Raw genomic sequence first — 17520 nt, forward strand, 5'->3', positions numbered from 1 at the left:
TTTAAACAATTTTTTATCATTAATAAGGAATGGTATTGTCTACCAACAATTCAACCTTTAAGCCACGTGAACAAATCAGGAATTGACATTATGTCATTTTGTTTGTATTGGAGAGGACAATCTAAGTTGGTAAAAGTTGTGTCCAATCCTATTGATCATTTTTCAATAAAATATATTTAAATAAAAAATTAAAAATTGACATTTTCAAAATCTTGTCTGTGATTTTTTTTCTTCCATTTTCTGTCTATGGGCATTTTTCTCGGCTTAATAATTGTTCGAGACATTAGAGGTAATGTATCAGTTGGTAATTTATATCTTCTTATACGTACATAATAAGATATTCACTTAAGAAACTCCGTCCGTGCACGTTGTTCTTCTCCAAGACGCAATCGTCTGATACAATTTGAAAGGCTACTGGTATACTGTATCAAGAAAAGCCACTCACCATACATGTAACTGTGCATATTTTGCGGGAAAATGATTAGTAGTTATAAACAGGTTGGGGGGAAACGTAAATTCCGCTATAATAGTGGTATACCACTATTATAGTGAGATTCCGCTATATTTTCAGCCGTAGTTGTCCTCGATTTCATTAAATAACATACTTGCTGTTTAAAGCGCAAGTTATGATGGGAATAAAAATGAACAATAATTGGCATCCTTACATATTATGAATTTTATTTAATTTTCTGCCGATGCGTTTGATAATGCGAACACACTTTTTTAAAGCGGAAGTTACATTTTTAACATAGCAACCAGTGATTGCGGTAGTATTGAACAAAGACTGACTCATAATATCTCTCTCACATGTGCACAAATTAGTGCTTATAATAACTTTCAACCCATTTTGGAATACGTTTGTCGATTTTACAGATGAAAAAATGATTTTTGCCTGCATGGTGACGTGTACGGAGATCCGTTATGACAAATGAAAAAAAGCTCATTACATGTTTACTTTATTCTGATGAAACCGATTTGTATAGTTTTTGCAATAAATCGTAAACAATGATATAAGATGTCATTTCTGCAGGTAATTACAAATACATTATATGACGTTAGTTTCGGGAATGTTAAACAAAATTTTGTGAAATATTAATTTTTGTTTTATGACAACAAGTAAAGTTAGATTAAAAAAGAAAAATCTTTTTAAAAACTATATCAAAAATTATATGTATAAGCGATTTTTGTTGGGAATATTTGGCGTAATTTCTCAGAAGAAACATTGGTGCTTAATACATGTATTATGATTAAACCACGTAATGGCGAGACATAAATTAACTAAATGTTCATTTAGTTATGATATAGCTGCAGTTTCCAAAAACTGAAGTATGTTGAAAATTATTAATAAAAGACACCAGGGAGTATGACACAACTGCTTCATATATGGATATTTTGCTAGAGAAAGAGGTTGATGGCAAACTAATAATTAGACTTACATGGTACACGTGATAACTACTTTTTCTATCGCCAACTTTCCTTATTATGTAGCAATATACCATATTACCTGCATGTGGGATTAATGTCTTAAATTATTAATTAATTGATTCGATACACGTTACGAACAACAAGGAGTCTCGGTTTTAAGAGGGTCTTCCACCTATCCCCCCCCCCTTTTTTTTTTAAATCACAAATCCACCTATTCCCGTTTGGAAATAACAAAATGAGTTGAACGTTCATTTGTGTTTATAACAATTATGTTAATTACATCCCAACTTAGATATACCTGTGTATCTCTCTCACATGTGCACAAATTAGTGTTTGTAATAACTTTCAATTCATTTTGGAATAGGTTTGTCGAATAATAGAAGAAAAGGTGAGTTTTGCCTGCATGGTAACGGGTACGGAGCCCCGTTATGACAAACGAAAAAAAAAGCTCAGCACATGTACAATTTATTGGAACCGATTTATGTCGTCTAAATCGTAAGCAATATATATAATATGTCACTTTTCGAAGTAATCTTATGCCCTGTTCACACGGAGAGTTTAATTCGAATTAAACGTAAGTTACTGCGAATTAAATTTGATTCGCGTTCACACGGAGAATTTAATGCGAATTAGTTTAATTCGAATTAGTTTATTAGTTTGCCATCAACCTCTTTCTCTAGCAAAATATCCATATACGAAGCAGTTGTGTCATACTCCCTGGTGTCTTTTATTAATAATTTTCAACATACTTCAGTTTTTGGAAACTGCAGCTATATCATAACTAAATGAACATTTAATTAATTTATGTCTCGCCATTACGTGGTTTAATCATAATACATGTATTAAGCACCAATGTTTCTTCTGAGAAATTACGCCAAATATTCCCAACAAAAATCGCTTATACATATAATTTTTGATATAGTTTTTAAAAAGATTTTTCTTTTTTAATCTAACTTTACTTGTTGTCATAAAACAAAAATTAATATTTCACAAAATTTTGTTTAACATTCCCGAAACTAACGTCATATAATGTATTTGTAATTACCTGCAGAAATGACATCTTATATCATTGTTTACAATTTATTGCAAAAACTATACAAATCGGTTTCATCAGAATAAAGTAAACATGTAATGAGCTTTTTTTCGTTTGTAATAACGGATCTCCGTACACGTCACCATGCAGGCAAAAATCATCTTTTCATCTGTAAAATCGACAAACCTATTCCAAAATGGGTTGAAAGTTATTACAAGCACTAATTTGTGCACATGTGAGAGAGATATTAAGAGTCAGTCTTTGTTCAATACTACCGCAATCACTGGTTGCTATGTTAAAAATGTAACTTCCGCTTTAAAAAGTGTGTTCGCGTTATCAAACGCATCGGCAGAAAATTAAATAAAATTCATAATATGTAAGGATGCCAATTATTGTTCATTTTTATTCCCATCATAACTTGCGCTTTAAACAGCAAGTATGTTATTTAATGAAATCGAGGACAACTACGGCTGAAAATATAGCGGAATCTCACTATAATAGTGGTATACAACTATTATAGCGGAATTTACGTTTCCCCCCAACCTGATGAAAGTAAGCTTCTCTATCGTGAGCAGCTATCCCTTTTGTGTACAACTTATGTAAATTCTATCTTTAATGTCTGTATATACTGTTTTATATTGAGTAGAGTACATATGTACTCACCTGCCCACCAGTAGAAGTTCCCTCTGTGTTGCTTCTCTCCGGATTCTCCTCCAGATGTCCATGGTGAAGATTGTACTGGAGCTGTTAAATATGGACGTCAGCGAGCTCATAACAGCGGAGAACATCACCACCATTAACAAACCACGCAGACCTGAAATAGGTACATCTTCACCTTAAATAATTTCTATAGAACTTAAATGAGTGGACACTTCTTTATCCCAACTTCCAGGTCCACAAAGCACGATGTAGACTTCTTTGTTTTTATTTGACTCAAGTTAATCACAGCAAAGCCAATTACTAGTATCTACTTGCCGTAAGGCAGAAGCTCTAGCACCAGTTTGGGGTAGGCAATGTTGGAGCAGCCGGCTGAATTATCACACACCCTTTCACACACTGACGGCTCTGCACAAGCTACTTCATCTAAAATTAACGTAGAAAAAGAAAAAAATAACTCATTGTCCATATTGTATAATATTGAAAATAGGCTAGGAACCTGCGTCCATATATAGTGCTTTATCTGTAATATCTGTTTACCTGGATACAGAACCCTACTGATCATCCCTGGAAATACCAGTAAGAACATTGGTAAAAGCTTTATGTACCCTGTCATAATGGAGCCGCCCTTCGCATGGGATAGATTTTTGGCTGCCAGAGACCGCTGAACGATCATCTAGTAAAGAGACAGCGATACATGTATGTTTAATAGAAGAACCAATCTCTGTGAAGCAGTAATAAGAGTAGTACTTTAAATAGGTTAATTTCAAGTTCAGAAACGGGTAGGCCATTTCTGTTTCAGAGAAGATGATTGGGGAAAAACAAAGATTAAAATTTTAGTCAAGTTGTAATCACGCACCTGATCACAGCACCAATACCAAGACGCACCAAGAGTTGACATGACCAGAATTGCCGGCCAAGGGTAGTCACTATTCACTGGGTCCAGGAACAAATGGAAGGCATCTGCCTTTGGCAAACCGCAAGACGTATTCTCATTGCGAACGGAAGGGATGGCATTCATATACTTTGCCTGAAGGTTTGAAAACCCACCAACTTCTTCAAAACCTGAAAGATACCAAAATTTTATTCATATTTCAAGGGGGAAACGAATAAAGAAGGTATTAGAAAGTTTTAACAACATCTGTTTGCAATACACTTAGCCCCCCTATGGTAGCTCACAGCGAAGGTAAAAGTTTCTCAAAGTCAAACTCCGAGGTCAAGGTCAAGTCAAAAATGTTGGTATCCAAAGAAAGGTCTTGTCTCAAGTAATAAACCTGTGAAATATGAAAGCCCTAACACCAAACATTCAAACGGTATGGCTAAGATTAAAGTTTTTCAAAAGTAAATTAAACTCAAAGGTTAAGGTGAAAGGGTCAATACTGTTTGTATCCAAGGAAAGGTCTTGTCACAAGGAATACACATGTAAAATATGAAAGCCCCAGCCTGACAGTTCAAATGTTATGACCAAGGTTAAAGTTTTTCAAAAGTAGGTCAAACTCAACGGTCAAGGTTAATGGGTCAAAATTGTTGGTACTCAAGGAAAGGTCTTCTCAAAAGGAATACACTGTTAAATATGAAAGCCCTAGCACCATCCGTTCAAAAGTTATGAACAAAGTAAAGGTTTCTCAAAAGTAGTTCAAACTCAGAGGTCAAAGTCAAATGGTCAAAATTGTTGGTACCCAAGGGAAGGCCTTGTTACAAGGAATACACTTCTTTAATATGAAAGTCCTAGCTTCAACCATTCAAAACTTATGGCCAATGTTAACGTTTATTTTATAAGCGGGTCAAACTCCAACGTCAAGGTAAAAGGGTCAAAAATATTTGTACCCAAAGAAAAGTCTTATCACAAGAAATACACATGTAAAGTATGAAAGCCTTAGCACCAACCTTTCAAAAGTTATGCCCTAGGTTAAAGTTCGGTAAAATCGAAACTATGTCAAACTCCGGGGTTTGACACAGTTAGGTATCAAAATGTTTGTACCAACAAATATTTTGGAACCCAAAGAAAGGTCTTGTTACAAGGAATACACATGTGAAATATGAAGCCATAGCTCCAACCAATCAAACGTTATGAGTAAGGCTGAAGTTCTTGCGGACAGAGACATACAGATGGACAGACAGAACAAAAGCTATATGTCCCCAAATCTTCGATTATGGGGGCATAAAAATTCCCATTTTCTATGCTGTAAAACTAGAAGATGTCTATGTACTGTTAATATCTTAAAGTGGTTTGTTTTGATAAACATTTGAAAATTGTCCCCTGAAGGGCTATGGTTATTATAAAGAAACAATAACTGTTCCGATCATCATGACAGCAGCCTGGAACATTTAACAATAACTGCTCCAATTGTCGAAACTGTTGCAATCATCAGGACCGCAATCAAGAGCACTTACCGTAACCGGTATCAATAACTATATACCTCTTATGCGTTTTTATTAGCTCATTTGCATAGAAACGCCTATACCTAGCCTTAACTCACATGCGTATATCTACCATAAAACATTTTATGTTTTAAAATACTTGATGATTTTTTTTGAGATTTAATGTCAGACTGGTTTTAAGCTGCAGTTCATATTGACAAACAGACAAACCGACAAGATGATTTCGATCCCCCCCCCCCCGGGTATAATTGGTTTTCATTATATTATACAATATCAAATTAGTTTATTATACAATATCAAGTTAGTTTTAATTACTTTTCACCAAGTTCATTTTAAAAGTTAAAAGGCTAGCCAAATAGATTCATTTATTCCTTTAATCCAACGCTGATTCCTTTCCCAAATTCCTAGGAGATATAGATAACTGCTTGATCAGAAATGCTCTACAAGTATTAGCTTTCCTAAAAAGCTTGTCTGACTTGAGCAAATTTATTTTTACGCGAAGAATCAAGAAAAGTTAAATCCAGTCTGAGTAATGAAATGAATTCTTTTGCTAGAATCAAGAAAAGTTCAATTCAGTGGAATCAACATAAATTTAAAACTTGATTATGAATTTATTCTTTATACACTATATTACTTCTAATTTCTTATTCTATGGACGTAGGAACCGGCCGGGGGGGGGGGGGGTGCCCCTATAATTATGACGATTTATACATAACTATTTTATGCTTGTGTCCCCTAAATCATGTAAATATTTAACTGAAAATTTCTGAAATTTTTTCCAACGGGCCTGTTCATGGATACAAAGATATAACCAGTGCTTTTGAAAGAAAAAGCTATGTACAACACATAAAAATCTTAACATCAATTAGAGAACAATTTTGATAATAAATTTAAAAAAAATAAACGTGTTACAAAATGAGCTAACATCTTTGCATTTAGCAAAAGAATATTCAACATCTATCAATCACTTTGATATTTTTTTATCTATGTATAAAACAAACGTCTGTTATGAATATAAATATATCTGTAAATTTATAAAAATTCTAAAGGTAGAGAGACTCGGTATGCATTGAAAATAAACATCCATTAGTTAATCTGATAAGAAAATCGACAAGAGTTGACCTGACCAGCTCATTCCTTCTGTTTTGCTGGACATGAATGATGCACGGTATTCGGGAATGGTCAAATGTTAAGTAACCTGTAATGTATAATGTGATAATAATGACATTAGGTCATATGCTCTGGTTTGTTTGGATGATTAGCATGTTTCCTTTACTCCTCATTCCCTCCAATTGATAGTTAAGATAGTATGAAGTTTCCAAGATCAAGTTAACACAAGAATTCTACTGAACAACTTGACCAACATGCCTTGGCTAAATCTAGTACTGTCTGACGCCATGACGTCAGACAACCAGTTAGTTCCTCACACTAAACTCATTAATTTCTCTCTAATATGACATGTAATTTTCTGTTATCAAAAATCTCCTTGACCAGTGCTTGATGATTACACCCATGGGAGAGGTGGAATTTCTCTTATAACATTACATTTGTTATAGATTGCTGTAAAGTATATAATGAAAAAATATAAGTATTTTCTTGATTTAACATTTTTTTAATAAGGATACAGCAACATTCTTACATATTTGGGTATTGTGTAATTTGATAATATAGAGACACAGTTTTTAAAAAAAAAATTTCACTAAATTAAAGGTCACAGTGACCTTCAAATAGGTCGCGACACACCCAGGGATCGACATTAACGGTTGTCCGATTGCCCGGGACAAGTAAATTCTCAGTTCGGGCAAGTGAAATTGTCGACGTACTTGTCCGACCGGGCAAGTGAATTGTTCTCATACATTTTAATTTACATATTAATTTAGTTTACATTAATTAATAAATAAAACAATAAATGAACACTTGATTTCCGTCACGCACCTGACTGACAATGTTTTTGCATTTGAAATTCCCTGGTAGCGTTTCTGGATTATACCGTTCATTTAAAAATCGGGTTCGTTATTTTCTTTCGTAATAAATATGCTCTATGTTTAACAAAATTTTATTAACTTCTTATTAGGAAATTAGATTATTTATTTACGCACAGAATATATAAGTACAGTATAACACGATGTATTCTGATCAAGATAAGATGTATGTTTCGTAGCAAAATCTTCCTTAAGCGTTGCTTCACAGTTATCTCTGAAAATCACGAATCACAAAAGGATCCTACCGAAAATAATTCTTAAAAATATGAATTTTATTAAAAGGAAATGGAGGGTTAATGCTGCATGGCAGTACGTGTTAACAGGTTAAATTTTACGAGTACAGCGGTATACATTTATGTACAAATGCAACATCGAAATTTTTTCAGGTAGCTCAACTTGCCAAATTGACAGTTGTGTATTTGGTCACATTTTATCTTATCATAACGTCTACAGAAATTAACAATTTTCCTCTTAATTTCTTTCCTAATTTTGGGCAACCAAGTTTAGCATTCGGACAAGTCAAAGTCTAAGATCACTTGCCCGAAGGGCAAGTGGATTTGAAAGTTAATGTCTATCCCTGACACCTTCTACCTAAGATGCATAAATTGGCCAAGTTTGATGATTCTAAGTCTAATAGTTTTCTAGTTATGAGCCGGACAGGATTTTTCCATATTTGGCCATAGCATCTTAATTTTTTTTTTTTAAATGATATATTTATTTTCAATAACATACAACAAAATATTGAGGCAAAACTTCCGCAGAAGCCCTCTGTATATACTTCACCTGGGGTGCCAGGAGCTCCCTGGATCGGTATTTTTATTATAATATTTAATTTACAAAATGATATACATTAAAAAAAAAATACTTATAAGTATACATATCATTGCTGACATTTCATTTCTATACATATGCTTATATATCATTGTATAATATTATTTTTTGTAAACAAAATAAGTATCATAGATGAAATATCTATACTTAATTTATATACTTCTCAAAATACATACACAAAGAAAATCATATTTGGTCAGCTAACTTTTTTAAAAGATGGTAATTTAATTGAACACTTTTTGCATCCTTTGCTATTAAATAATACTGATATAATGATGATTTTAAAAAAGATAACATTGCATGTGCATTTACATTTTCATTTTGTAATCTATATTTCATTTTATACTTGTATATTTTGTAACCTACAATTGATATGACATTATTAAAAATTTTTGTTGTTTCGTTAAACTCATTAAAAAATCCTACAACAATATTTTTCCAGGATATATTTAATTTCAATATTTTTGATATTTTTTCCCATAATCTTTTTGAATCCGAACATTCTAAAATTAAATGTTCAATATATTCTACTTGTCCACAACTTGTACAATTTTTCCCCACCTCTTTATTCCATTTACTTACATTATAATTACAATTCAGCTGGTTATGTAAAAGTTTAAAATTGAATTCTGCTATCTGTTTATCAAATACATTTAATATCTTAGCTGTATAAATATTTTTCCATTGACCATTTGTTATATTGAATTCTTTTGACCACTTCGTTTCCATTATTGGCTTTTGCTTCTTTTTAGAAAGTAGAATTTTATAATAAAATCCTGATTTTTCAAATTCTGGGTTTCTACTTTTTCCTTGAAAATAAAAATAGGGTTTTTGTATATAAGTGTTTTTTACATTACAGTAATCTATATTTAGCTTTTTAATTGCTTTTTTCATTATTAGATATTCACATAAGTAATTACTTTTTGATTCAATGATCTCTTTTACATCCGTAATATCTTTCATACCTTCTATTGTAAACAGATCTTTTACGTATAGAACACCACTTCTTGCCCAGTTTTTTAGATATAGTGGTTTATTGTTGTGTTTAATGAAACTGTTTAACCATAAGTTTTCTGTAATTTTATTACGCGGTGATAACGATTTACATTCGTTAAAACTACAGAAAATATTCTTGTAAAATTTCGAGAATTTGTTTAAAACGTTGAAATCATTCGGATTTATAATATTACTACGTAACAGATATTCAAAGTTTATTCCATAACTTTTTAATGCGTTATCTAAAAAAATTCTAAGCGTAGAGTTTTCATTGTATAGCCTTTTGATCCATCCGGCTTTTACGCTTTTAAGTTTGCATTCGATATCTATTAAACCAAGACCACCCTCATTTATTGGCCTTATAAGTGCATTGCGTTTAATTCTCTCTCTCTTATTCCATAAAAAATTGTAAATAATTTTATTTATACTTTTAATGTATTCGATATCTGGATTTTCGAGAACTGTAAACACATATAATAATTTAGACACTATGAGTGAATTAATAACGGTACATTTTCCGAAAAAAGTTAAGCTTCTTGTTCTCCATGAATCTAATATTTTTTCAAATTCTTTAAGCTTATGCAACCAATTTTTCTCATTATTAGATATTTTGTCGTGTCCTAAGAAAATTCCGAGTGATTTAACAGGTTTATTTGTCATTTTAATTCCTTCTATATCCTCTCGTGTGTTTTTAAGGGGTCCCAAGAGAATACCCTCTGTTTTTTTCTAAATTTAACTTAGTACCAGACATTTTCCCAAAAGATTGTATAACTTTAATAGACGCTTTTAAGGATTCAGTATTTTTCATTGGCAAAGTGCAATCATCTGCATGTTGTAAACATTTTATTTCGTCTGACTGTCCAATTTTGAAACCTTGTATACTTTCAGAGGCATTTATTTTTAATACCATGATTTCAATAACAAAAAGAAAGAGCAATGCTGAGACGGGACATCCTTGCCTAATGCCTCTTGACATTGTACATTTTCTAGTTAACCAGTTATTATTTTTAACATGAAAATAAGGTTTTGTGTATAAAATTTTTATCCATCTTAGGAAATTTTCTCCAAAATTGAATTTTTTAAGAGTTTGAAACAAGAAGTTCCATTCAACTGAATCAAAAGCTTTTTGGAAATCGGCAAACAATAGTATTCCTTCTTCATTATTTTCTTCACAATAATCGTATATATCTAGTATTAACCTTGCATTTTCACCAATAAATCTTCCTTTGATATATCCAGTTTGATTTTTATTAATGAGTTTGTCCATAATCTTTGTAGTCTCTTTGCAAATACGAAGGCTATTATTTTATAGTCGCAATTTGTTAAACTAATAGGACGATAGTTGTCAAGATTTATTAAGCTCCCTTTTCTGTGTATGAGTGATAGAACAGAAGATCTCTGCGTAAATGATAATTCGCCTACCTCGAAAGATCTCAATAGGCTTTCATATAAATAAACTTTTACATATTTCCAAAACATCTTATAAAATTCCACGGGAATTCCGTCTAATCCAGGTGATTTATTCAATTTCATATTATATACAGCTTCTGCACATTCTTCAATTTCAGGAATTTTATCGTAATTTTCTCTATCTTCATCAGATAGGTAATTAGTAAGTTCCGTTTCTTGCAAATATTGATTAATATCGTTTACTGATATATTGCTAGACGAATATAGTTTTTCATAGTAGGAACTTAGTGCGTTTAAAATGTCTTGAGTTTCATAAACACAGTTATCTCCCACTGATAATTTATTTATGACATTATGTGATTGGTGTTTATTTTCTAATCTTAAGAAATAAGAGGTGTTTTTTTCTCCATCGTCAATCCAACGAGCTTTGGCTCTCACTCTGGCCCCTTTTGATTTATATGCATATAACTTATCTAGTTCTTTTTCCAAATTTCTTTTATATATCATATTTATATCATCAGACTTAGACATTTCAATTTCTTCAATTTCTTTTTCTATTCGTTTAATTCTAATTTTTACGCTTTTGTTTTTCGATTTAGAATATTCAATGCATAGCTCTTTTATTTGATATTTGATCATTTCCCATCTTATTTGTGGATCTGTTTGGTTGCTAATATTTTCAGGTAGATCTTCAAAGAAGTTTTTGATAATGTTACAAAATTCCACGTCTTGTAAAATCGACGTATTCATTTTCCAGTAACCATTACCTCTATTATTTTTCGATATAGTACAGTAAAAAATAAATGATCTATGGTCGCTCATTCTAGTATTTGAAACATCTGGAGGTTTTCTAAGTAATATCTTTTCAACCGGATAACATAAATTCTCCGAAGTGAGTATGTAATCAATTCTACTTTTAGGTTTATTACTTGAATCGCACCATGTATTTCCTTCTTTTTCAGGATTAATTTTTTCCCATATATCTATCAGCCGAAATTTAAACTTTAAATCATTAATTATTTTAGAACATTTGTTCTTTGCATTGTACAAGGAATTAAAATCCCCAGCTAAAATTATGTTTTGTTCATTTAAACAATGTTGAGAAACCCATGATGCAAGTTTTTTGAAAAATTTACATCTCTCATTTTCTGAATTTGGTGCATATATATTGACTAGAGTTATAACATTTTTTTCATACTCAATATTAATTAATATTCTCCTTCCATCGTCTGATTTGTGTACATTATGTACAATGATAGGTAAACTTTCATGAAATAAAACAGATACCCCTCTACTATGAGATGAATTAGAAAAACAATGGTAGCTTGAACCATGCCATCTAGCATTGTAAATATTTTCTTTGTCAGTTACATAATGAGTTTCTTGTAGAAAAACAATTTTGCAATTAATATCATTAAGCCAATCATATAAAGTTTGCCTCTTAGAATAGTCATTAAGCCCGCGAGCATTTAACGACAAAAACTTTAAAACTGACATATACAGAAAAGTTCAGTTTGTTCATTCATTTTAACTTATTAATTACCGTTTCTCTGTTGATCTTTTTTTTCCTGCTTTTTCTAAGATTTTCGGCGGCGCAAGCAATTATCTCCCTCATCATGTTTTTTCCTGGCCAGGCCGTTGGTGATGTTTTGATTGTTTCTTCATATGACAGGGCAGTTCCCCAGTAAGGATCATAAACTGGGTGTCCAAAGAACACAGACGGCTTAAAAGAATTCAGTGTGTCTCTCATTTTATCGCATTGTTTTACCTTTTCTGCGATGATTTGTTCCATGACTCCCTTTTCCGTTTCTTTCCATTGATCTGATTTTTGGACAAGATTGCCGATGCGTTTTGCTTCTAGGGCAGTCTTGGCATTACGAATGCGCTCCGCTGCAACAACATCGCCGGATCTTAGCGCCTTTGCTGTTTGGAAGGCTTGCTCCGCCGACTTAAAAGTCTCTCCGAAAATCTTTAACTCACATGGGAAGAAAATTGACAAGACATTGTTTTCTCCCTGAAAAGTTTCCAAATTTTTTGGTTTTACGGGAATGTAGAAATCACATGATTCACACCCTGGTTTATGTCCAGATTTTTTGCATACTGCGCAACATGGCTCGTTTTCGCAATGAAACCTATTGTGCCCACTTTGCCAACAATTAGTACACGTGAGTGCTGGTTTGTCTATGTGTTGGTCTTGGTGAAACAGCTTACATTTAAGCCCGGTACAATACACGTTTCTGGGTAAGCATGCATTAGGCGGCAAGGGTTCTATGTACAGAAAACGGTTTCCGTTTAAAACACTAGTCATTTTCTTTGTTTCCGGATTTCTAATTTTTTCATAATATATTTCAGTTTTCGGTGTGACTTTTAATTTTGAAAGCATTTCGAACACGGCACTATCATCCACTGATAGAGGGACGCCGCAAATTGTGATTTTTAAAGACTTATCATCGGGAGCTTCAAGGCCTGTTGAATAGGGATTAGAGTCATACACCCTGACATGTTGGCCCCAAATATCTAAGCCCTGCAGAAGAAGGCCATCTCTTCCCTCTTTTGTGTTCAGATAGATCCGCCACAAATCCCTATCCAATTGAATACACCGGATGGTATCACCGACAACCTTTGTAGCACACTGCACAAGTACAAAAGTACACAAGTACAAGTGCATAGCATCTTAATTAAAGGTCAGAATGACCTACTTTTAATGCACGACACACCTTCTACCCAAGACGTATCAGCTGACAAAGTTTGATAATTCTAGGCCTAATAGTATTAAAGTCATGAGCCGGACACGAAAAAGCTAACAGACGGACGGACGGACGGACATGAAGCTATAACATAATACGTCCCGTCTTAAGACGGGCCTATAAAAACTACTGCAATCATCAGGACCGCAATAATTAACACTTACCGTAACCTGTAATAATAAGTGCTGCAATCATCAGGACCGCAATAATGAACACTTACCGTAACCGGTAACAATAACTGCTCCAATCATCAGGACCGCAATAATTAACATTAACCGTAACAATAACTGCTTCAATCATCAGGACCGCAGTCATTAACACTTACCGTAACCGGTAACAATAACTGCTCCAATCATCATGACGGCAGTCTGGAAGGTGTCTGTGTACATCACAGCTGTAAGTCCCCCTAAAATTACAAATCATGTAATTATATGATAAAGTGGGATTGAAAATATCAGCATCAGAAATTCGACAACAGAATACATCTTGTTTCAACCATCAATCCCTCAGTTTACATGCAGTGATATATGGAATTGAGAAAAATGTCGAACATGTTGAAAGTTTGAGCCAGATAAAGATGCAGGACATATTCGGTTGAGTTAGATTGTCAAATCAAGATTAACATACAATAAAGGACTAAAATAGTAGAATTGCTTCAAGTTTTACCTAACATGGTAAAAACACCAGTGATTAGTAGAAGGGCAATGATGGAGGCGTACATGTTCCACCCCAAAGCCATCTGTATGAACATAGATCCAGAAAAAATGCTTACCTGTCAAAAATAAGTTTAAAAAAAGGAACTCATAAAAAAATGAAATAAAAATACCTAAACGATCAAATGTTTTTGAAACAAGTGTGTTTTTGTGGAGAGGGCTTATATAGGCTATGTCTGCTGTCCAATCCATTTATGTTTCAGTACATAATAAAATATGTTCAAAGCAAATCAAGTGTTTTTGTTTCTTTGTCATTGCTGCCAACTTCACAATAAGCACCTGGCCATATTTTTCCATGCTATTTCGAAGTTCTAGTTTTTTTTCTGTAAAATATCTTGCTTAAAATCATCCTATAAAGGATATACATTCCTGAAAACCACTGCAGAGACTTGAAAAGTTTGAGGAAGGCATTTTTAAACAATGGAATTTTGGCCCACCCCTTCTTCACAGCAGTCCTACCTCCCAGACTGCTAAAGTTACTTTTGCCTGGTGAAAAGATGACTATAACGGAATGATTGTGCATCAAAAACACAATAGAAGAGATTGTCATTCCTTACTGTAATTATATAAGTTTCTACAGGCTCTCAAAATACTGTACTCAAATTTAAGGAAAAATGAACATACAAAGAGTTTGGCTGGGTAAAAAATTGACAGGTTTGCACATATTCTCTAAAACCACTGACCAAAACTGCATATTTTCTAAAACCACCGACTTGAACTGCATATGGAGTGAGATGAGACTGAGTTTGAGAATGATTTTAAAGGGATATACAAATCGCAATGAACTGACCACAAGTTTGGAGAGAATGTACAGGACAAGCGCCAAAGAGCTGAGATAAACTCTGATCCGCCCCCGTCCATGTCTTCGATGGAGGTATTCAGGTAAAGTGAAAACCTGACAAATACAAACAGTTGTAATAATATTACTAATATATATATATATATATATATATATATATATATATATATATATATATATATATATATATATATATATATATATATATATGCCAATTAATCACTTTTTAAAATATAGATATTTTTTTTAAAATAAACATTGAGATAATACATGTACTTACCCCAGCTGAAATGTAAACGGGAAGGAATACCCATGCACAGGCCAAAATCTCGAATATAACCTTTAAAACAAAATTAATAAATTTACTTTTCTGAGTTTTAATTTGGATTTATTATATTGTTTTGAAAGGACTTACAAACCACTCGTAGAAGACGAGGACGATTCCTGACGAGGCACCGGCCCCTGCCAGACCCACGAAATGTTCACTGCCGATATTACTGGAGAAAAGGGAGGCTCCAACCTACAGTTAGAAATCACACCAAAATACAATATATATATATCAATGTAATTTATAAAGATGAATGATTATCATGTTTATTTTGGCTTAATGGGGAGTTTTAGTTCTAAAGTTAAAAAAAAATTAAAAAGATCTATAATTAATCCTTTCATATTGGATACAAGTTATTTTCCAGACGCAAAATGTCAGAAACTAAAGTACAAAGCCTTGCATTAATTATTTCACGTCATTTACTCAATGTGTCCTTGAACTAGATAAAGATTTAAAAGAAAACACCATCTTACTGCGAACCAGGGCATGGAACGCCCTGCTAGGAAATAGCTGTTTACATTCCCTCTGTTTGGTCTGCACAAAGTCTACATGTTAAGATACAAATGCATCACAGTATATAAACACACACATTTCTTTATGCATATCAATTAAAACATTTTTGTCCCATTCAACTTTATAAACACTTACCCAAATTCCAATTCCAAGAATTAAACAGAAGTAAATGACGACCACGAGTATATCTCCCCAGTGATCCAAACCTTTCGTCGACATTTTGAGGATCACTCTGACCGTTTTCTGGTGCTGAATCCCTCGGTCCTTTGGATTAAGGGTTTTATCGCAGCGTGAGCGATAAGCCGGATCAAATTACTTCAAGAGGTTGCATGCATTAGCATACCGAGTATATGTTATCTGCTTAATTTTACCTCCGCGGTCACTTCATTTTTGTCTAGTTAAGACAAAATATATAAATAATAGTAAAATAATCCACACTTACAGTATTTTTAGGTTCAATTTGTTATCGCGTCTGTGTGGGACAATGCAAATGCATATTAATCTTAGTTCATTTTTTTTTAAACAGTTCATCTTCTTGATGTATTACTGAGCGCAATCAAAGACTGTTTTGCATTCCGTTACTTTGGCCATGTGGTGACTATGAATTTGTTCGTTTGTCAGTCCGTTTACATAGGCGTCGGAAGCATATTGAAACTAGGGGGGGGGGGGGTTAAACCTACAAAAAAAGTTTGGGGGCTAAGGCCCAATTTTCAATGCCTATATTATATCTATCTTTGCAAAAAGCCCCCCCCCCCCTTGGTTCCGACGCCTATGGTTTACTAAGTCCGATAACCATATCAAAGACTATAGGGCCTGCAATAGATGTTTTTAAAAAAATCCAAAAAGTGGATCCAAGATTTTGACACTTTCAGGGGGGTATTAATTACTTGCACTCGTAAAGTCGTTTTAGAAAGTGAGTCAAGGAATGCATATATGATAGTCTGGAAGCATATAAGTGCCAGGTTGACACTTTTTATTTTATTTTCCCCACTTTTACTTGTATATTTTACACATTTACATGTATTTGTAAATTTTACACATTTATTTGTAAATTTTACACATTTATTTGTAAATTTTACACATTTATCTGTAAAATTTACACTTTAATCTGTAAAATTTACACATTAATCTTTAAATTTTACACTTTAATCCGTCAATTTTACACATTAATGTGTAAATTTTACATATTAATCTGAAAATTTTACATATTAACTGAAAAAAAAAATACTGTAATCTGTAATAATCGAACGGTCATATCATGGTATTATACCTATGATATATAAAAATTAGAATAAACCGAAATGTTAACAAGTGGTTGCTTAAAAGTTTATACATGTATGTATTATTAGTAAGGCTTGGGATTTTTTCCATGGGCCTCGTAATTTTCCCTAGCAAATTGTCGGGAATCTACTTTCAATCCAAAGTATTATCCTTTCTGACATATTTCATTTTGTCAAATAAAATCTGCAACATGACTATTTAAAAAAGTCATGTTGCAGATTTTATTTGACAAAATGAAATATGTCAGAAAGGACAGTATGTTTCTTTTATACTATAGTAAAGAGCGATGAACAGTAAAAGAATATATATCTCAAATATTTTTGCCATCGTATTTCTAGTTAATATTGATATTGCAAGTTTATTGGTCTATTATAGTATAATCATGATGTAAAATATAACAGTGAATATTACAGCAATTTCAGA

At 32.8% G+C, this 17520-nt stretch overlaps 1 protein-coding gene across 1 annotated transcript in view; it reads right to left on the reverse strand.

Moving 5' to 3' along the window:
* The window catches only part of LOC133182012 (sodium/glucose cotransporter 4-like), a 21919-nt gene extending 5759 nt beyond the window's left edge, over positions 1–16160 (reverse strand). Inside the window, exons 1-11 of the mRNA XM_061316710.1 lie at positions 15952–16160; positions 15777–15848; positions 15391–15495; positions 15256–15315; positions 14967–15071; positions 14130–14235; positions 13789–13869; positions 3975–4180; positions 3656–3791; positions 3434–3541; positions 3122–3272 (exon numbers count right to left, since the gene is read on the reverse strand). Of these exons, the coding sequence (XP_061172694.1) occupies positions 3122–3272; positions 3434–3541; positions 3656–3791; positions 3975–4180; positions 13789–13869; positions 14130–14235; positions 14967–15071; positions 15256–15315; positions 15391–15495; positions 15777–15848; positions 15952–16035 (1214 nt within the window). The 5' untranslated portion in view covers positions 16036–16160. The remainder of the gene's footprint in view (positions 1–3121; positions 3273–3433; positions 3542–3655; positions 3792–3974; positions 4181–13788; positions 13870–14129; positions 14236–14966; positions 15072–15255; positions 15316–15390; positions 15496–15776; positions 15849–15951) is intronic.
* Between the last annotated feature and the right edge of the window lie 1360 nt (positions 16161–17520).

The sequence above is a fragment of the Saccostrea echinata genome, unplaced genomic scaffold, assembly GCF_033153115.1.
Source record: "Saccostrea echinata isolate AGI-Se365-2 ecotype Australia unplaced genomic scaffold, CSIRO_AGI_Sech_v1 ptg000009l, whole genome shotgun sequence".
NCBI lineage: Eukaryota > Metazoa > Mollusca > Bivalvia > Ostreida > Ostreidae > Saccostrea > Saccostrea echinata.